This window comes from Cimex lectularius, unplaced genomic scaffold (assembly GCF_000648675.2).
Source record: "Cimex lectularius strain Harlan isolate CLEC.00 unplaced genomic scaffold, Clec_2.1 scaffold8, whole genome shotgun sequence".
Taxonomy (NCBI): Eukaryota; Metazoa; Arthropoda; class Insecta; order Hemiptera; family Cimicidae; genus Cimex; species Cimex lectularius.
Genome location: NW_019392656.1, coordinates 1820810 through 1843251, shown reverse-complemented (window position 1 = coordinate 1843251; position 22442 = coordinate 1820810). Strand labels below are relative to the sequence as shown.

Genomic DNA, 22442 nt, shown 5'->3' with positions numbered 1-22442 from the left:
TCTGGGTTCATATGGCTAATATGAACTTAGTGAAAATTCAATGTTTTTGAGATGTTTCCTAAAAAAAAAAATCTATTTTGTGATTAATTCAATGAATAATTGTTACAAAAATAGAATTTACTGTAAACTACTGATATGATAATTAACATCAACTTGCTGCATAACCAATGTTCAACCTGGGTTTCCTGCAAATCAGAGTTTGTATGGCTGGTATGAACTTGTGTCAAAAAACACCGAATGATGTTTTTAAGAGATTTCGTAGAAAGAAAAAAAATGATTTACAATTAATTCATTGAATAATTGTTACACAAATAGAATTTACTGTAAACTACTGACAAGATAATTAACATCAACTTGCTGCATGACCAATGTTCTACTTGGATTTCCTGCAAATCAGAGTTAGTACGGCTAGTGTGAACTCGTGTCGAAATCCACTGAATGATATGTTTTTAAAATGTTTCCTTTAAAAAAAATCTGATTTATAATTAATAAATGAATACTTGTCAAAAAAATAGATTTTGCTTTAAAATACTGATGTTATGCCTTAACTTCAACTTGCATTATAACCAATTTTCAACTTGGGTTTCCTGTCGGCATTTTTGTACTTATGCTTGTACAAATGTTTTAAAGTATGAAATATACTGTATTTTTGTCAAATTTGAAACAGAGGTCTAAATGTGCAGAAGATGAAAATTTTCCAAGAGGTGCGAAAGTGGTTTTTTCTCGTCGAGAGGCAGCGCCGGTGAGGTGGTGGGAACTTGGAAGGGAGGCCTGGCCGGGGGTGGGGACCGACGGCGAGAAGGGGTGGGAACTGGAAAGGACGAGGATATCGGCGTGACGTCACCCCGAGCAGTTGATAAGTAGGTGTGGACCCGTCTCGGTAGAAAAAGTCCAGTGTCATGTCGTGAAACGGAGGCGGCTATGCTGGGGAAGAGCAGATAGCAGGAAAGTCACGGGCAGCCGATCAACGGGTCGCATTTCTGCTGGTGATCTTTTAAATAAAAATCGTCGATCCGATCGTAAATCCGCGATTCATCCGCCGACTTGGCTTTGCCGTCGAGAATTTTCAAGATGGCGCATAATTTAGCTCCCACTGTGAATTGTTCCCTAGACGATATCGACTTGAACACTTTGAAGGTAAATCATTTTTTCAAGAAATAATAAAAAATCGTTTCTTTTTGTTTAAATATTGAACCCCTCCGGGTTTGGATTTCCTCACCGGTTGATAGAAAATCGGGACGAAGCAGACCTCGCGCTTTCAATCTGACATTTGTTTATGTTAAAACACTTGTTCCATTTTAATCGTGTCTTTATTTACAACAGAAGTCAGTACTTAGAAGGGCGAGACTCAACGGCGGCTCCTTTCCATGAGTCACCGCTGCGTAGAATTTCCTTTGAATCCGAATCACGAGTTTTTATCAGGAAGGACCGGATGATCGATAGGTCGGCCTGCTTCGCACCGCTTTCTCTTATCTCGGCCTTATTCTATTAATTAATTACCTTTAATTTGTTCTGTTTCTCTTCCGCGTCTTCTAAAAGACTTCTTCACCTTGTTGCAGGACCCGGCTGGGATTTTCGAGCTGATAGAAGTCGTCGGCAATGGGACCTACGGACAAGTTTATAAGGTCGGGATACTTGACAAGAATTTCGAAAATTTGTTCTTTAAAGATTATATATTAAAATGAGTGTAAATAACAAAACTGAAGTTTATTTATAAAGCGGCACTGTCTGCAATGACAAAAGTTGATGGTGCTGTGTTATTGTATGATAGCGCTTTTACTTACTAAAACTGGGCATACTTGGCAGGAAAAACCTCCCTTTGTATACAATTTCTTACAAAGTCAAACAAAAGAAAACGACTGATTGACAAGCTTTTCCGCTGCTTTTACAATCTGTCTGCTGATCAGTACAAAGGTGCCGTGTGAAAATTTATATTCTTTTACTGTTTACTAAAAGTTAATTGCACTTTTCCGTGCTAAAAGCACAACTTTTCAAAAAATTATTTTTGTGTTTTCTAATAAAACTTGTCCTTAGCAATTGAAGTGATTGAAGTTTCACACGACAAAAGAAATAGGTGTGCGTCGTGTTTAGTGACTGTTAATTAATGATTATTTGGAGATCGTGAGATGCGGTCTGGTGCGACGTAGGTTTAGAAAAACATTTTCTTTATCATGCCAACGTTTTGATGTTTATTGAGATCATCTTCAGGGCCTGGGATTTATGATCTCATGGGAAAATGATCACAATCAAGATCGAAACGTTGATACAATAAAGAAAATTTTTTTTCTAAACCTATGTTACACCAGACTGCATCTCACGATCTCCAAATAAAAGAAATAGGCTTATTGACATGTTTTTCTGCTACATTTCTACTTGATTGATGAACCTGCAATATAATAGAAGCATGTGATTTGAAGTCAATCATAATATAAAACGACAAAAGATACACTTATCAACAAGTTCTGCTACTGTACAGCTTGTCTGATGATCAGGACAAAGATACTGTGTGAAAATTGATCTCATTTTACATATGGATCAAACTCTTAATTTCTCTTTTCAGTGCTAAAAGTGGAAGTTTTCAAGAACAAAAAAAAAATCATTTTTGTCTTTTCTCATCAAGAAAGTCAAAGGATATAAAGAAAAAATGTTCTGCTACTTTAAAACTTGTTTGATGATCAGGACAAATAAAAGATTCTTCTTGGAGATTGAAGTTCTCTTAGATATTTAGAAGATATTGCATGAAATTGAACTTTTACATACAAAAAAAAAAATTATTCTTAACAATTTGATTGATGATAAAAATTTACCTTAGCAATATCAAATCAAAGTAAGTAATGGAAAAAAATGCTCTGCTATGTTGCAACTTGTCTTACGATCAGGACAATTAAAAGATTGTACTTGCAGATTGAAGTTCAGTCAGATATTGTTTTGATTCATATTGATTAAAAAAAAAAAAAAAAAATCTACAAAGCAAGTAAATGGAAAAAAATACAAGTTTTATCAACTTGTTTTAATGCTCTTGGTTTGGACAAATAAAGATCCTGCATGTAATTGAACTTTCACATAACACCAAACATAAAGAGAAACAAATTTATTGACAATTTTTTTTGCTTTTGTACAATTTGATTAAAATTCTCAGATATTGTTTTGACTCAGATATTTCGTTTTCTGATTTAAAAAAATATACTGTTGTATATATACAGTTCCAATAAAGCAAGTAAACTCAATAAACAAGACATAAATTTTATCAACAAGACTTCCTTCTCTTGGTTTGGATAAAAGATGATCTTATGTGTGATTTGAAATAACATGTAATACCACACGACAAAAGAAACGGACATTTACAAGTTTTTCTACTACCTTTACTACTTGCCTGTTGATAAAGACAAATAGAAGATTTTGTATGAAAATTTATATGATGATTATATACTGTTTAGACCATCAATTATAATAATAATAATAATAATTAAAAAAAATAAAATAATAATTATAATTTTAAACAATTTTTTTTTTGGCTTTAGAATTGACAATAAATTGTAGAAATATCATAAAAACAAAGAACTCTAATCTTACTCTTTGATTTGCTACTTTACTACTTGCCTGACTATAAATAGAAATAGAAGATTCTGTTTGTAATTTGAAGATCTTTTACATATTCTTGATCATTAATTTTTTCTTATATTCAGAGGGAAAAAAATCAATCTCAGTAAAAAATAGTCTGTTTGCAATATTAAGCTCTTTTACATTCCGTTGCTCTTAACATTATGAAAAAGGGGAGCTTTCAACGTATCCTATATTTAAACAATTAAAATACCATGAAAGCAAAAAGTATCAGTTTTGTCAAGTAGTATTTCAGCTAATGGACTGCAATATGAAGTTGTCTTTGTTTTGTCCATTGTTGTATACAATATTAAACTCAGTAGCTTTTAATTAGAGTTGGTGTCATTTTAATAGAGGTAATTAAACTATGATAAACTATGAACAATTAACCAATAAATAATAAAGTATGTTAAGTTCATGGAGCAAAAAATGATCAGAACAACAGTCTCTTTTACTTCCTGATTCTTAATCTCTTGTTTTTAGCAAGAAAAAGTTTTTTACAAAAGCAATTTAATTGAGTGTGCTTTATGTGCTTTCTGTCCTACTAATCAGTACACCACACAAATGCAATAAAACAAAAGAAACCTTACAACTTATTGGATGATGAGGACAAACAGAATCTAAAAAATAAGTAAATAAACAAATAATAAATTTTAGGGTTTTTTACATACTGTTTAGGCCGTTAATAGCGAGTTTTTCAGTGCAAAAAACAGAAGTTTTCAGGACAGAACATTAATTCTCCTGAGCTTCTCCATATTAAATTATGCCCACGTGAAGATTCGAAGCCAACTCTCACTTCATCTGTAAAGAGAACTTGTCCCCAATCATCCAATGTCCAATTCACCTGTTCCCTTGTGAATTGAAAATTGGCCATTTTCTGAGCTGTGTAAGATGTCCACGAGCCAGGTGGTCCCTGAGGTTATAGTCATTGAGCCTTCTTCTTACAGTCTTGGGGGAAATAGAAACATTTTGTACTTGTCTTATCAGATTTCTTATTTCATTTCTTGTAATGCTGCAGTTTTGTAGAGCCTGATGACGGATGAACCTATCATCTCTCTCATCCATAGACCTAGTCGTTCAACCCTGTCCTGGCCTTCTAGTGTGAACCCCTGTTTGTCTGAAGCGTCGAAGAACTCTTCCTATTGTAGAGTGATTTACACTCGGTCTACTAGTGACTTTGTACTGGTGTATCCTTTCTCGAATAATGTTATGACCATGACACTGTCGTACTCAAATGTATGATTGTATCCATTTAAAAAGGTTTAAGAGTAAGAATAATATCAAATAAAATCAATGCAGGAAAAAGACTGAAAGCAATCTTTAGGCGTAGAGAATGGAAGGGCATCATGCTACTTTTTGTGCAAATGGGATTAAAGTATACAAGTAAATAAAGGAAGTGTACAAAGCATTATTTACTGTTTATTTTAACTATGATAGCTCCTCATTACCGGTAACTAATGAGGAAAGATAATGGATATAATTTTAAACTAAAAAAATTGAGTGATGCATTAAATTTGTTGATCAATATTTATATGTGTATACTTTGATGTACTTTTAATTAATTTAAAAAGAATAGAGGTGTATTGGATCTCAGTAAAATAAATTCAGCGTAAATAATTTTATTCAGAAATCGTGAGATGCGATCTAGTATTTCTGAATAATTATCGATTAACGGTCACTAATCACCACACGTAAATAATTTTATTGAATAGTGAGGAGCAGTCAGAAACCTGGCTTGACATTACTTAACAAATTATTGAACAACCAGTAGCTAAATAACACAACATAAGTAATTAACCATTAAATAATTAATTGTTCAAATAATTTACTATTAAAAGAACAGACAATCCATTTTATTTCAAAGGGTGTTTTATCGGCAAGGTCATACATCGCCCTGACTGATCAAGATCAATTAACATCTTTAAAAGAAGAAAACCAGGCTTGGTATTGATCTAGAAATTAATAATGCCATGCATCATCTCTCAAATTGCAATACTCTCATTTAAAAACCAATAACAATTTTTAAATTTATATAAATTTATTGAAATCATATCTCAAAAATAAACATTCTTACAGTTTTTTCATATTTAAAAAGCCTGTAATACTCTTTGTCTACAATAATTTTTTTATTGACTTGTTGGCAGATAATATATAACAATAATTAATTAAGTACAGGTGCTAAAACCAAAGATCCAATCTAATCTTTATTATTATTACCTTTTATAATTTTGAATTTTTTAAATAAACTGATTACTGATTTATATAGACTCAAAAATCTGCACATGCATTCAAGTACATACATACAAATTGTATACAGGTTGAGCCTATCTCTTCTCACAGCTCACCGGCAATTTCACCTTTTGTGTAATTTACAATCAATTGCCGGCAGGCTTCTAGAATCCACTCCAGGCCAACCATCCACTGAGTTTAGGCTCCAAGGGCTAAACAGCTAGGCCATTTCAGCCCCTAACACAATAATCAGCCTCTCAATCCAAACCAATTCACACTCACCCACTCTTTAATACATTCTTCCTATTTACTTAGGAAATATTTCCTATATACTTCCTAAGTATATAATCCTATATATCCTATATAGTCCTATATACTTAGGAAATCCTATTCACTCAGTTAGAGTGGTGGAGTACTTGATATTCCTCAACAGATATTATATAACTAATCTAAGTGAGGGTTGATTGATAAGAAACACAAGATGAGATATCTGTAACTATATACAGTAAAATTTTATTCTCTATGTTTACTCTAAAAAATCGGTACATGTACAAGATATCCCGTGCGATACCCCATGCTCAAACACAATTTTCATATCGGGTGGCATTCCTACACACTCTTTATATGGAGCCAGGGAATGGCCTTCAATTAAATGGGACACATCGTGCAACTTTTCTATTTATGTTTTGGCCTAAAAGTGTCTGTGTGTCAACTTTCCATGGCCTATTCATAGTCGGGTGAGGATGACCCTTCTTCTACGGGTCAGATCCTTTGAAGGCCACTTATCGACAGTGCTCTTGATGCATGGGAGCTTTTCTGCCAATCCAGCCCATTTTTTAATATAGAATTTTCAAACAAAGTTTTAGACAAAATGAATAATATTCAACATCAGTATTTTTGTACATTTATGAGTTAGAAACATTACTTATTAATGAACAAGACTAACTGATAATAAGAAATAAATAAATCATCCATTTGTTATAAACTTATAATTAAAAAGCAACATGAAATGATAATAATCTAAATCTAGTCTTTGGTTATCTATTTTATCATAGCTTGTTTTGTCTCTAAGACACATTTCAACACTTGTCCATATTTGATAGTTTTGGTCTGTGTGTCATTTATGATGTGTCATTTGTAATATTGAGTCGTCTTTTTCTTTTCTTTATCAACCTTTTGGTTTAACTGTTGTTTAAAAAAAATATTAAATACCGGAAATGCAGAATAATTTATCTATTTGTCTGTTTGAATCACCTGATAAGAAGTAAGAGAAAGATGGTGAAATTAGTACTGCAAATAACTTCTTTTACACAATTAAAAATAACCTAAGTGAATTGTTATTTTCCTTATCTTAAGTGCTAACATGAGATAGTACCCAACTTCTGAAATTTATATGACCTATTACTCACAATATTAAAAAAATAATTTGCAAAAGAACTAAAAAAAAGTCTACTTGATTGATACTTCAATTTTATAAAATACTGGTCCAGTTGCTATATCCTGTTTAAATATGTCTTGATCAATCAGACAGATTGCAGTATTTGGCAAGGGCTAGAAATAAATGTGTTAAGGTTTCTTCATGTCTTATTAATCAAAGTATTTGTATACTTGTCAATTGTCAATTGTATAATTGTCAATAATTTATTTTAAACAATAGAAATCGTATTAGTTAAGCAATCGGAAAACAAATTGATAGCACATTAAGATAAATGATTAATCATAAACAGTATTACTTATGGTGAATCATTGGCAAATGTTTCTGGTATTTTTTATTACAAAATTGCTGCTATTGAACAAATGGAAACTTCAATAAAATATAAATGTGTAGAGATTAGTGACCGTTAATCGATAGTTATTCAGATATCGTGAGATGCGGTCGGGTGTGATGTAGGTTTCAGAAAAACATTTTCTTTATCGTGCCAACGTTTCGATCTTTTATTGAGATCATCTTCAGGGCCTGGGATTTACAAACAATGTTTACATTTAACAAATACATTTAGGATGTGGATAAGTGAATTTATACAATGCAAAATATATTTTATATTCAAACAAAGTATTTCTACTCACTCAAAGTGTTTGTCTTCTGTGTAATTGTGCCATCCTTGTGTGTCGTGTTGAGAGAAAATGTTTTTCTGAAACCTACATCACACCCGACCGCATCTCACGATATCTGAATAATAAAATATAAAGTGTATTTCCTAGTTTTGTTTAATGTTTAATTTAAAAAAATAAATAAATTGTATTAATGATTTTTTATTATTTAGGGGCGGCATACAAAAACTGGCCAACTTGCTGCCATTAAAGTTATGGATGTTACTGAGGTTTGTCATACATAAAAATTAGTGTCTTTTACTTTCTGTTATTGTAGCAAACTTAATCTTCAAAATTATTTCAGGATGAAGAAGAAGAAATTAAGCTTGAAATAAATGTTTTAAAAAAGGTAAATATTTAAATATGTTGCTAAATTTGTCCTATTTTGTGTTTAAAAACTAAACGATTAATTATTCAATTTTAGTATTCAAACCATAGAAATATAGCAACATATTATGGTGCTTTTATAAAGAAAAGTGCTCCTGGGAAAGATGACCAGCTGTGGCTGGTCATGGAATATTGTGGTGCCGGGTCGGTGACAGATCTTGTCAAGTCGTCAAAAGGCCAGTCGCTCAAGGAAGAGTGGATCGCTTACATCTGCCGGGAGATACTGCGGGGTCTCTCCTATTTACACTCCAATAAAGTCATACACAGGGACATCAAGGGGCAAAATGTCCTCCTGACAGACAATGCTGAAGTCAAACTTGTTGACTTTGGTGTAAGCGCTCAGCTCGATCGGACCATCGGCAGGCGAAACACATTCATTGGAACACCATATTGGATGGCGCCCGAAGTGATAGCCTGTGATGAAAACCCCGATGCCACTTATGACAACCGAAGTGACCTTTGGAGTTTAGGCATCACCGCCCTCGAAATGGCGGAATCCCAGCCACCTCTTTGTGATCTCCATCCTATGAGAGCTCTCTTTCTCATTCCTCGAAACCCACCTCCTCGGTTGAAGTCTAAAAGATGGTCTAAAAAATTCCAAGGTAATTTTTTTTTTAAATTTCATTTTCCATCCTATTTAAAAATATAAATAAATAAATTCTAAACAAAAGTGGTTAAATTTACATAATTGTTTTTTATTCATTCTAGGTTTTATAGAGACTGTATTAGTAAAAGATTATCACCAAAGACCATACACTGAACAACTTTTAAAACAACAATTTATAAGAGATCAGCCGACCGAGAGACAGGTTAGAATTCAATTAAAAGATCACATTGATAGGTGTAAGAAGAGGAAGCAAGAGAAAGGTACTGTAACATTAAATCACAAAGAAAGTAATTAAAGTTCCTACTTAAAAAAATTATTTTTAGAACGAGAAGAATACAGGTATAGTGGTAGTGAAAACGAAGAAGAGGAGGTCGCTACAGCCGGTGAGCCTTCGTCTATCGTACAAGCTCCTGGGGACAACACACTCCGTCGGAACTTCCAGCAGATCCAGGAGGGTCGTACACTAACACAGAATGAAACAAAAGAGACCAAACACAGTAAGGAAAAAGAAAGGGAGGAGATCCCAGAGCCTGGACCACCAGCCCGACCTGCCATTCCCCAAAGACTTATTGGTAAATTGTAACGATTACCATTTTTCATTTCAAATTAATGTAAAAAATAATCTTCACAGATCCTCATCCACCTTCAAGACCGTTACCCCTTCCACCAAGAGAGGACAGGCAGCAGAAACCGAGCAGCCAGCCACAGCCTTCTATACAGCAATCTCAAAATCAGCAAAGAAATTCGCATGTATTTAAACCCATGGTGAGTTTTGATTTCTCAGTCATGTTTAAAATAGTCAAGTAACTAATAATACTGATTGAAAATTAAGAAAAAATTGGATTTTTCTTCTTAAGTAGAGCATAATACAATTGCCATAACATTAGATTAAGATACAGATAGTGATAAGCTTGTAAGTTTTCCTGAAATCTATTTTGAGTAGCAGCATGTTCATACTTTTTACTTAAAAAAAGGAATAAATGTATTAATAAATATATACTTAACTGACAATAGTGATCTATTTATCATTAAGTAAAAACATGGCATTTTTATTAAAAAAACTTTTTATAGTAAAACTCAAGACAAGCTACCTTTTGAAATAGTTATCTCAGATTTAGATTCAGAAAAGTTGGGAAAAATTATTTTATTATAAAATTTAAATCCATTTTTAAAAATTGTAATGATTAAATTTATTAATTAATTTTCAGTCAATTTCCCTTCCTAATTTAAGAACGTACCACCTAGTTTTCACTTCACTCTACTCCATGACTTTTTCTTTCTTTTATGTCTTCTCGCCTTCATTCAGTGTATTGTGATTTCTCACTGAGTCATATTTAGTTTTTTGTTTTTCCATCAATATCTTATGACTTTGTTTTGTCCATTTCATTTTCTCTTATCTGTCTTTTATTTTTTCTTTGTTTTTCATGTTCACACTGATAGCTGCCTTCTAGGAGACCAGAGGTGAGTTGGTGTTTAATTTTTGTTTTCCTTCACCTCAGTTTCCTTTAACCGCCTGCTGCCACTTGTCTGTTTTGTATCAATCTGATTGAAACGTGTTTTCAAGGATCTTGACAATCTTGCTGCCCAGCTCAATGAGCTCGGCGTGAAGAGCAGCAGCGGCAGCGGTATCAGTCGGCAAAATGGTGGAACAAAACCGCCGACCACAGGTGTTATTGACTCGGAATCTGAATCAGAGGATGACGACGATGAAGGCGTAGTCGGAGTCAGCGGGCGCCAAGGAAACGATGGTACTCTTCTTGCAAGCGACCCTCCAAAACCTCTGTAAGAATATTAAAGAAGAAATTCTATCCATATTAACTCATATTGATCAATATCCAGTAAATGACCAAAATTAATTTAAAAAAAGAAAGGCGAGGTATAATTTTCTTTTAAATAAGGGGTCAACCAATGCTCGGATTTTTTTCCCAATCCTTCCTTTTTCTTCCTTTAATATCTGATGAACTAACAATCTGATTCAAATGTGATTGGTATCATTCATGGCTTTCTTGTGAACATTTTGATATAAGTTTTGATGCAAATAGTTATTTTACAAGCTGTTCAGCATTAATAAAATGTATGAAAATGCATTTCAAAAAATAGCCTGAATTAATTTCTTTTTTTTTTTAAAGAAAGGTTTAACTTATTTACTTATTTAAAACAGTATTCTAATGTGAAGCACTTGTCGAGGCATTTTTTTTGGAAATTTCGTTTTACTGATTTTTTTAGTCACTGATCATTTTGTAAATCTCCCTGCCTCCAATTATCATCATTCAGAAAAAAATATCCCATGGCCTGAATTTTATTTCCAAAAAAGCACTCGACAAAACCTTAAGTTTGTAGTACTTGAATTTAAAAAAAGCTCAAAATTGCAGATCTTTAACATCAAATGCAGAAAAAAATTTAGTGTAATTAATTAAAAAAAAAACACTAAAATTGGTTGCCCCTTTAAATGTTTAATATTATACTGAATATTTCTTTAAACAAGAAATATTTAATCAAAAGAAAATATACCTATCACTGTCTTGTATTATTGACCATTAATTTTTATTATACACATTATAGGTTTATTTAATAAAGGATATTTTAATTAGTTATATTACTATTATTACATATTGCATAGATAACAAAATTTTATATCTTAATAGAAATGATGATGGGGTGAGTATGGCTAATTAACCTTTCAAAAGATAGTTCTTACTCACAGTTTGTTGTTTGCAACGATCTGGTTTTCGAGCATAAATTGCTCATCAGGTTGAAGGAGTTATGGAGTTAAGAACTATCTTTTGGAAAGGTTAATTTTATATCTTGTTTGTTTTTTGTTTTGATGGGCTGGATCGGTGGATTTGATGTATGCAATGTGTTTACCTATAAAACAGCTAGTATTTGAAATCACAAAAATTCACGAATTAGATTGAGTTTTTATTCTTAAAATATTTGTATTTAAATTGTAAAGTTATTTTAATTGGCCACCCATATTATCATGTAATTAATGTGATAATTTTTAAATAAATCACCTCAATTATTGAAAATAACAGATACAAAGGGTAATAAAACAAAAATCGATTTCTTTTAAATTAGTGGAAGGAGATACCAACAAATGTGTTTCTAATTAGCTTTATTTATCAACAATGTTTGTATCAGGCCCATATACACGTTTATTAGTAATGCAGTGAATTATTACAATTAACATTTATAGTACTAATAAATTGTAAATAAATAAATGTGACTAACTTAATACGTCTTAGCATCAGTCGGAATTTAAGTTTAAATACTAAAAGGACTAACCCACATATTTGTTTCTCCATGCTTACTGAATAGGCCTGAATTCTCTCCTTACAGGCCTGCTGACACTCAGTCTATACTTCATGAAGTGAAAGGTAAATTTTTTAAACCAAAATTTTTATGAATAAGTGCTTTATTATTATTATGATTATAGAAGAATGGCACCTGCTGAAGAATAAATGCCAATAAATGTGTATTTATGAGTATTTTCATAGTGCCCAATAAAAAATAAGTAAATACAGTCATGTTAAAATTCTTGTTCAATATCATAAGATTTCAACAAGCTAAAGCTTCATTGATTTTTTTGTGTGAAAATTATATCATTTTGGAATATGTAAATGAGATTTTTCACTTTTAAAATTGGGCATTTTTGGAATGTTCAATTTTTCCCATATCAATTTTTGTTTATTTACATATTAAATATATATTTATTAATGCTACATATTCAAGTTTTGCATGATAAACATTCATAAAAATAAATAAATAAATGGTGCTATTATTTGATATTTTTTCTTCTTCAGCTTCTTCATCTGGAGGTGCTCCAAATCGACCACTGCCTCCAACGCCGGATGAAGAAGAAAGTGGCAATCGCACTCTAGTGATGAGAAGAGTAAGCTTATATACCTTTACTATACTATCCTATCCACTGTACCAATAACAAGGAGGGCGTTGAATTTTTTTTTCTTCATTTTTACATTTTTAAATAAAGCACATTGACTATTCTTTGCACAGTAAAAAATTCCACAGCTTTAAATTCATTGATTCAATATTGTTTTTGTTTTTTTAAATTGTTCTATATCAATATGTACAGAAAAACCCACCTTTTTGTAATTATTACAACTGATTTGGGCACAACGTGTTTTTATGGAATGCATCGCTTTTAAATTAAGAATGCAATCAATGTTAATTTGTTCAAATGCATTTTTATTATTTGACGTTGAGTAACTAGTGGCCTCAAAGTAAATAACATGTTTGTGATGAAGTGTGTGAGATGTTATTTAAACAAAAAATGTTGCACATTACGGTTATTTTATGGTATATACATTATGTAAGGATCTGTCTATGTTTATAAATGTAGAGTACTTAAATGATTTGACTTATGTTTTGTTCTTTTTTTCGGTTGAATTTTCTATTGTGATGAAACTATAAAGAAGGAACAAGTAAACCATGAGAAATCTAAGAGGAAATCTGAACTAGACGAGGCTTCCCTATTGAAAGAATGGGATATCTCGAGATTTTTTCACAGTAAAAGCGAAAAATCAAAAAGTGGCGGTACAGAGACAAAAAGAAAGGAGGAGAAGAAGAAAGAGGAAGATTGTGAGAGGGTGGCACATAGAAGAAATGGATCTGAAATATCTAGAATTTTCAGAAGAGAGAACTCTGATTTCTTTGTCCCTTCAGCAAGACATTCGGCTGTGTTTCTAGAGACGAAAAGCGTTAGACAGAGTTTGAGGCGGGGATCCGATGTTGCCGGTATATCTCAAAATGGCAATTTGGCCGGAGAGCCTGTCTTAACTTCCATCTCCGGCAAAGAAATTGAAGTACAGCCTGTCAGGCCTCGGAGAGAAAGGACCGATGGAGATATAATTCTCCAAAGGTCGAGAAATAATTTAAATAATTTGGAAGCGAGGAGGCAAGAGGTGAAAGACAGGTTGTCGAACCAGGGCAGCTTCTTTAAAAGGGAAAGTTCTACTCGACTAAGCAAATCTGACAAGGTGAGATACTTGTTCCAAGATAAGTTAAATACTCGAATCTCAGTAAAATGTAGGGATTGTGTTATGAATCAATTTATTATGAATTATTATTACAATTTCATAAATTGGCAGAATGAAACGGGGAAAGTCATTTGATTAGCTTCTATGCTTGTGTTTAATATTTTGCTTTATTAAAATTTTTGTGTAATGCAAATTTTTTAAATTAAATCTTTATCACTTATTACTGTTTTATTGTTTATTTTTTATATACTTTTTTTCCAAGTCAAGTCAATAGAAGATTAGTATTAGGGTGTATATAGAGCAAAATCTTGTGTGTTATGCTTAATTTTATGTTGTCAGTCTCACACGAGCATAATTTTTTTAAATTCTCTTCATGTTCATCTGTCAATATTTTACTTCTAAACATCTCATTGAAACATAAAAAATATCTGTGTAAATTTAAAATCTATTACAAAGTAATAATACATTTTTATCCTCTAAATCAAATTTAAAATTGTATTGCTGTTTTATAATTATTTATAAGAGTTTTTAAACGCAATATGTGATTCTTAAATATTTACTTATACATTTTTTACCTTTTGTTCTTTTACTAACATTTTGTGCTGATGCACCAACCACAAATTTAAATTTATTTGTTTTAAATATTTTTATGCTACTACTGGATAAAATTAACAATCAATTTAATAATTTCATTTTTAACTAGCAAGTAGGCTGTGTATGAAATTTATTAGTATATTTATTTTTTTCTGTAAATCTTTTAATTCCATTTCTCATTTATACATCATAAAGATCAGGTTATTAAACCATATTGGTCATTAATTAATTATTATTTTCATTAAATGAGTGTTTCCATTTCTGAATTGTTTAGTTTGTAATATTTTTTCTTGCCACTATTACAGGTTTTGAGTAATTTGAATTTTAGAATCTATTCAGTCACATTACAAATAAATATTACTGATTGTTAATTCTGTTGAGTAGAAAGCAATTTTATACATGTAAATGGTCTTGGGAATAACATTTTGTTTTTATTATTTTAGTTTTAGAAAAGGTTATTTGAGGTAAAGGGTTATTTTAAAAGTAATAAAAATAAAATCACATTTGTTGGTTGGTCTCAACGAATGAGCACTTTGTACGAAAATAAATTGCACCCTTGTTTTTGTCCTAACATAAAACTAAAACTTTTTGTGACTAACTGCATTATGTTCAAAAGGCGAGAAGACCGATTTGCACTTCTAACAAAATATGTTTTGTCCTACTTGTCTTTCGTCCATAACAAACATTTCTATCGTGCCTCTGAAATAATTTGTGTCGAGATATCTCGATAATCGTAGATGAACTGTGTGTCCGATTCATTGTCCAGAGTGGCACATCCGGCCAAACCCGCCTCGAAGCGACTCATCTACTCGCCTCCAAGAAGTTTGCCACCCTCCCATTGCAAAAGTACTGATTACAGATATAGCATGGCTCAGCACTCGTAATCGTCTCCAAGACAAATGTACTATGTCGAATTTGTGTTTTTTCCTCCTAATTTAAGCATGGACCTCGAGTTCTGTCAGAATAGTCACCGCTTTCTAAGCATCTAAGCATGGCAGTGAGTTTTAGTGAGTTAATGTTTTTTGTTGTTTTATTGTATGCTTTTTTTTTTTTTTAAATACTAGTTTTGTACTTTGCATGTTCTGTTTTTTAATAAAGGGTGTCCCATCGTTCCATCAATGCCTAACTGATTGTTAGACAAAAACAAAATTGTTTAAAATATTAGTTCTAAAAATGCTGAAGGGATGAGTTCGTCATAATTTTTAAAATTTAACAAAGGTAAATAATTTATTATACATTTTGCATTTTGAAATGATCAAATATTAAATATTGATTCTTATTGATTATTATTAAACATTTATTAACTGCAGCATTAAAACATAATTGTCGTTCATCAAAAAACAAAATTTATAACTCTACTAAAATAAATTAGGAATGGTTTGGGTGAATTTTTGCAGATTTAAAATATTTTTTGTTCATAGTCGTACCATCAGTAAATGATTACATATTTAAAAAAAATATTTATACTATATGTATTCCTTATGTTATTATTTTGCATAAATAGTGTGTTATTATTTACTTGCAAAACAAAGTAACTGGGACACCCTGTATTAACAGTGCACATTATAGATTTTGAATTTTTTTTTTCTTTTAAACAAAATTATTGCTTTTAGAATGAATATTCAGTTATCAAATAATCAAATCAAACTAATGACTAAAATCTAATATTAAACATTTTACCAGAGTTTGGTTTTCAGTATAGGGGAAAAATATCAATGACTTTGCTTCCAGGGACGAGAAGACAGAGGTAGGGATCTTCACAGGATGGACTCATCACAAGGTCAATTAGGGACTCCGAGCTCCCGGACCAGCTCTGTATTGCCAGATCTTCTCCCTCAGGTTAGCCTACTTTGTTCCAGTTGAAATCAAAATGTTAACATTTGTCTCCTTCCAGGCATCTTCCTCCCCTGGCACTCCAAACCAAAGGCAGGACAAGACTACAAGTGAAGAGGTATTGTTTTTTGTTGTCTATATACATTATTTATCATGTCGACGAATTAATTACATACAACTGAGTAGGGATATTGCTAGTTATACTTTGCACAAGCATAATAATGCTAAAATAGTGATAAAATAGTTCACAAATAGCTTCCTCGTTGAAGAATGATCAGTAAATCTTGTAGGTACCTACATATTTATGCAATGTGATAAACTTATGAAATTACGTGAGCCATATGAGATTGACTTTAACAATAACAAATACCAACTGTTATTACTAAAGACTGGATTTGCGTGCAGTAAAAACCTTCAAAATGAGCAATAAAACCCTTGAAATAAGTGAAAAAGTGCAGTAAAAAATAAAAACTCCAATTGAACATAGTAAAAATGTTAACATTGCTTATGATGAAATTGATTATTTTATAATAAATCGATTTTTGCGATGATATACTCATTTCGTAAACTCAATATGTACATATATACAATCATATTTTGTAGGGTTGTCGGTGGCTGCAATGTTTAGACTTAGTGCTTATCACTGTAAGGTCCTTTGTCCCGTGTTTGAATCCAGCGGTCCTGTGTTTGAACCTAAACGTAAAAACATGGGCTTAAAAAAACAAACATTGCACCCCAAGGGTTCATATAACCTCGTAGTCGAAATAACTCTGGGGAAAAAAAATTAAATTAAAGTAAGATTTTATGTTTATAAACCATGCATCAAACAACAAATATGCAATAAACAACTTAATGCACAACCAACTTTAAATATTAAAAAATTAATAACAATAACATCCAACAAATTAATTTTTTCATTACAATTCAACGGCACATACATTGTTAAGCTTTTTTAGGTTATACTTTCTGACAGTTTTTTTAATATTTTTTTAATTTTTTTATTATTATTATCTTTTTTTAATGTATAAAAACAATTTTGCCATCTGTCTTGGGTTCCGGATTGCCCTGCAGCCGCCACTTTTTAACTTGGTACTATTCAGACATTATTATTCTTTTAAAAAAAGGGGGGAAAACAGTTCTCCTTTGCTCCTGAAGCTGAGGAAAGGCTGAAATATGCAAATGATTAGGTGGATTTTGAACATAAAACTATTTCTTGGAAAATGATAAGCATCAGAGTTGAAAACTTCGACGAAGCACATTATAAAAAAAGATTTAACCTTCAATTCGTTTAACAATCCATAAAAATAATGTTCTCGTTTTCATAAATAAAAAATATCAAATAATTGGAAAAAATGCTGTAAACTGTAAAAATGTGCAATTTCATACAATAATGCCAAAGCATGCAAAGTTTCAAAAGAAGGCAAAAGAAACCCTTTCCCCCCTTCATTATTTAACACTCGGAGTTAGCAATAAAAAGATGCAATTGCATGGGAATCTGATCTTGAGTATGTATTAACAAATAATACAATTTAAAACGTTTAAAAATTATTTTAAAATCAAATAAAATTAATTGATAAGTGATCAAATTGAATAAATGATATCCCTACTCATTTTGTTTAATAAAGTTTATGTATGATTTAAAGTATGTAACTTTGAGTCAAGAAAAAAGAGAAAAAACTTCATTGTTATTAAAATAGGTTTGTAAAAATGTGCATGCAAATTATTTATTGCGATTATTTCTGATGGTGTCATTTTTAATTAAACACGACACTTAACTGCATGCGTTCGCCAGCTGAGTTAACAATTTTGAAGTCCAATGCACAGATGCGGTGTTTTGCCATCCGGTCCCGCAGTTGCCGTCTGAAGTTTAGAGCATCAGTTTAGTTAGTGCCCACATAGCTGTGGACTTACCATCTTCTTTCCTGGCATTTCCCTCTAGGCCACAGCGGTGCCGCAACAAAATTTGGCACAATTTTGAATAACATATTTATGTTCTTCCTTCTTTCAATTGCAATTCTGGAGTTCTTGTTGTAACTGTAACGGCTTGCAATAGCAGATTTTCCTTTAAATCTACAAAAGTTATAAAACAACTCCATTTCTTCTCAGTCTTCAAGTCTCATCTATGTCTTTTGTTTTGTAAAAATTTGTTCAAAAGGTGAGCAAAAATGCCATGTTTTCTATGGTAGACATCCATCCTCTTTGGTGATACGGGTTCAGCAAGACTGGAAGGCAAAAACCACATGTACATGCATCGGGCCTGAAATACTGTTATTTTATTCGATGATCAACAGTTTAAAGTTCTATTTTATAAATTAATTTTAATTTTAAATTATCTTGATATATTCACTTATTTTGTCTTTTACTAAAATAAAACAGTAAACAAAGGAAGGCTAAAATAATATATTTTCAAAGCTTTATGTCATATATTTTTTGACTTATAAATATTGCTGAAGGCCAAAACATAATTAGGAAAACAAAAGGGTTTTCGTTAATACAATTTCCTTTGTATATTAGTCAAAGTTTTACTTTTATCTACTTTCTTAGTCGACTTTCAAGTCTTCTACATGTATTAAACTTGAAAATGACCCAGGAAATTGATTTTCATTGGAAAACATGCACAACACTTTTCTATCTTAATTTTGATGTTTATTTCAATGTCAGTTCAAATATTTTCTCATGGTATATCATACAAGCAGTGGAGTCATGTTTATATTTATTTACTTTTGAACAAAAAGTTTATTGTTATCATGGTTGAGTTTTATATTATTGTAATTTGTTAATTTGGTTTTGTAACAGTATTAAAAACATAACAAATGGCTTGTGTTTTTATGTTCTTTCGGCAATTTTCCAATCATAGTTTTCTAAACAGTAAGGTAAATGTCGGTATTTACGTTTTATAACAGTTGTAAAAATAACACAATGATTGTATTTTGACAATTTTTATGAATGATTAACAGTCAGAATGAAAAACAATTATGTTAAAATGCTTGTACATAAGCTCTTACTAATACATCTGTATGTTTCTGTGGGCGTTAACAACCTCTCTGTGACATGAGCCAGGGCCTAAAACATCTTGTTAATTATTTTAAGTAAGTATGAATTAAATAATTTTTACCTATGTTTGCTGCTATTGGTTTCGTTCTTGTTATTTTTATCCTTCGTTTGTACATACTTTAAAAGTAACACAATTTTCTGTTCACATCATAATTAATCATAATTATTTTTTTTAATTTGTCAAATTTTAACATCCAAACAAAACACTTCCTTCAGAAACACTATCCACTTTTTCTCTCTCAATTAGTGGCACGTAGGTACCAGTTTGTTTTTTTGCTGCCGGCATGAGGTACCTGCAGTAGTTGTAGATCTGGCATGTTTTTCAGTACCGGCAAGCGGTAGCTAAGTTAGGTGGCGTTGTTGGTCAACAGAAACAGAGGACGTTCCTGGCTTTTGGATTCGGTGCTGGGAGTAGTGCTGCCAGCAGGAGGGAATCACATGTCAATGTCAACGTCACGCCCACTTCCCACGATCTCGCTAGTGATACACCTGAAATTCGCAAATACAAGAAGAGGTTCAACTCGGAAATACTCAGTGCTGCTTTATGGGGTAACTATACATTTATAATTTTTATTGTAGTGAATTATTGCAAAAGTTAAAGCAGAGTAAACTGATGGAAAAATACTCTAAAATTCAGAATAATATTAACTAACAGTTATAATATTAAACGTTAATTTTTATAATTAAAACTTTATTAAAAATTTAATAAAATTGAGGCTACAAGTTCTTTAATTTCTGTAATTTAATCTTACACACTTTTTTTTTTTTGCAGGTGTTAACCTCCTAATTGGTACTGAGTCTGGTTTGATGTTGCTGGACCGTAGCGGACAGGGGAAAGTGTACCCGCTGATATCAAGGAGACGTTTCCAACAGATGGAAGTACTTGAAGGGCAGAACATTTTAGTCACTGTCTCAGGGAAGAAGAACCGTGTCAGGGTATACTACCTTTCCTGGCTAAAGGGCAAGATTTTACGAACAGACGGTCTTAGTGAAGTGCGTACCTGGGTTTTATTTTTCCATAGGAATCATCTCAATGTTTCCTTTGTTTTAGCAAGTGGAAAGGAGAAATGGATGGATAAATGTTGGCGACCTTCAGGGTGCTGTTCATTTTAAAATAGTCAAATATGAAAGAATTAAGTTCCTCGTTATTGCTCTTAAAGATTCAATTGAAATATATGCCTGGGCGCCAAAACCTTACCATAAGTTTATGGCTTTCAAAGTAATTCTTACACAGATACTTAACGATTTTACAAAAGAGAATTTTACACATTTTGTTTTTGTGTTTAGTCATTTGGAGAATTGGCACACAGGCCATTGCTAGTCGATCTGACAGTGGAAGAAGGAACAAGGCTGAAAGTCATTTACGGTTCAGCGGATGGTTTTCATGCAGTAGATCTAGACTCAGCGTCAGTCTATGATATCTACCTGCCAAAACATGTAAGAGTAAGAACAGTTTGTATAATTTTTTCAAGTAGATAAAAAGCCTCTTCAGATTTTGGACTGTACTTTTGACTTTTGGTGATGGTGGGAGGGTAAGAGAAATCTTACATCCATAACTGATTCATCTTTTAATTTAACTCTCTAAAATGCATGCTGGACTTGTGAGAAGTTGTGATTTTATGTAAATTAAATGTTTTAGACTCAAGGGCCCATCAGTCCACATTGTATAGTACCTCTCCCCAATTCAAATGGGATGCAACTATTACTCTGTTACGACAATGAGGGCGTTTATGTAAATACTTATGGAAAAGTAAGCCTTTTTTTAATCTTTTTTTTCCCCTAAACCAGTATAAATAAGATTCAAATAAATTTGACATTGATTTAAAAATAGGTTAGTAAAAATATAGTCCTCCAATGGGGAGAAATGCCAACTTCAGTGGCTTATATTGGCACTGGTCAAATTATGGGCTGGGGAAACAAGGCGATTGAGATCCGAAGTGTAGAAACAGGACACCTCGACGGTGTTTTCATGCACAAGAAATCTCAGAGACTGAAATTTTTATGCGAAAGAAATGATAAGGTGAGTGATTGTGATGTAATTAATAATTTTTAGTTGTAATGTTTTTGTTTTTAGGTATTCTTTACATCAGCAAAAAGTGGCTCGTTTTATCAAATTTATTTTTTGACTTTGAACAAACCAGGAATGGCTAATTGGTGATCACTATTTAGAAAAGCTGGTAAGTTAATTTTACTCGTTTTGATTAAAAAAAAGTTTTAGGTTGCTTTTCTTTAACACGTTGACTGTGGTCCTAGCTAGGCCAATTTGGTTGCCCATGGCAGGACCCAATTTATCACGTAAAATAGCTCTCTGGTACTTATAATTAATATAAATGATTTTTAAAATATTTTTATAAGTCTAAGTGATATAAAAAATATTATGCAACAGTTGCATCCCTAGCAGTGCTAAGCAAATGAAGTAGACAATCTGTAGAACAAGTTCAATTTAGGTGTGCAGTTGAATTAATTGTCTTTTCTTCTTTCTACGATCATTTATTTATTTTTTGTAATTATGCAAAATGGGCATAGAAATTTTGAATGGAAGTGTGTAACGGGTGAATAGGAAGGAGAGTTTTAAAAGTATAAACAGGAGGACGCAGACCGTTGCATTTACACAGTCAATTAAAAAACAAAGCTCACAAGAAGTAAATACAGTTAGTTGTAGTTCAATAGCTTCAGTTTCAATAACAGTGGAGAAACAACCTATAAATGTAATTTAAAAAAATGATCTTTTTGTTATTCAGGTGAAGAAGAATTGCAGATAAAGAGCAAGATTGATGGAATTATATCAACACTTGAACAGGACGGACAGTGGATAAGACAACGGCTTGTTCTGCATTATCCAAAATGTTTTAGTATTTATTTTCTATTTCCTTCTATTATATTAAACAATTTATTTAGACTATTCCTCATAACTTCTTGCTCTTCTTAATTGAACGTGCCAAACAAAAAGAAAAAAAGAAAAAAAAAGAAAATAAAAAAAACAAAAACTGTTAGTCTTAAATTTGTTGAAATTGTTTTGGAGACAGGAGGATCCGGTTTCCTGCTTATAA

At 31.9% G+C, this 22442-nt stretch overlaps 1 protein-coding gene across 11 annotated transcripts; it reads left to right on the top strand.

The window, feature by feature from the left end:
* The first annotated feature begins 647 nt into the window (after nucleotides 1-647).
* Nucleotides 648-22442, top strand: LOC106669639 (serine/threonine-protein kinase mig-15). Of its 11 annotated transcripts, none has more exons than XM_024224669.1 (23): nucleotides 648-1137; nucleotides 1560-1625; nucleotides 8094-8150; nucleotides 8225-8269; nucleotides 8345-8909; nucleotides 9016-9174; nucleotides 9238-9486; nucleotides 9546-9679; nucleotides 10355-10375; nucleotides 10479-10696; nucleotides 12254-12291; nucleotides 12718-12806; nucleotides 13348-13911; nucleotides 16237-16344; nucleotides 16400-16456; nucleotides 19719-19941; nucleotides 20165-20385; nucleotides 20444-20611; nucleotides 20680-20829; nucleotides 21032-21142; nucleotides 21224-21412; nucleotides 21467-21569; nucleotides 22134-22442. In XM_024224669.1, the coding sequence occupies exons 1-22, from the start codon at nucleotides 1072-1074 to the stop codon at nucleotides 21548-21550; spliced, it is 3582 nt and encodes a 1193-aa protein (XP_024080437.1). In that variant the 5' UTR covers nucleotides 648-1071; the 3' UTR covers nucleotides 21551-21569; nucleotides 22134-22442. The 11 variants fall into 11 exon arrangements, with proteins under 11 accessions (XP_024080437.1, XP_014254716.1, XP_014254720.1 ...); XM_014399230.2 differs by having other exon boundaries at nucleotides 19701-19941; nucleotides 20680-20835; XM_014399234.2 differs by having other exon boundaries at nucleotides 12233-12291; nucleotides 19770-19941; nucleotides 20680-20835.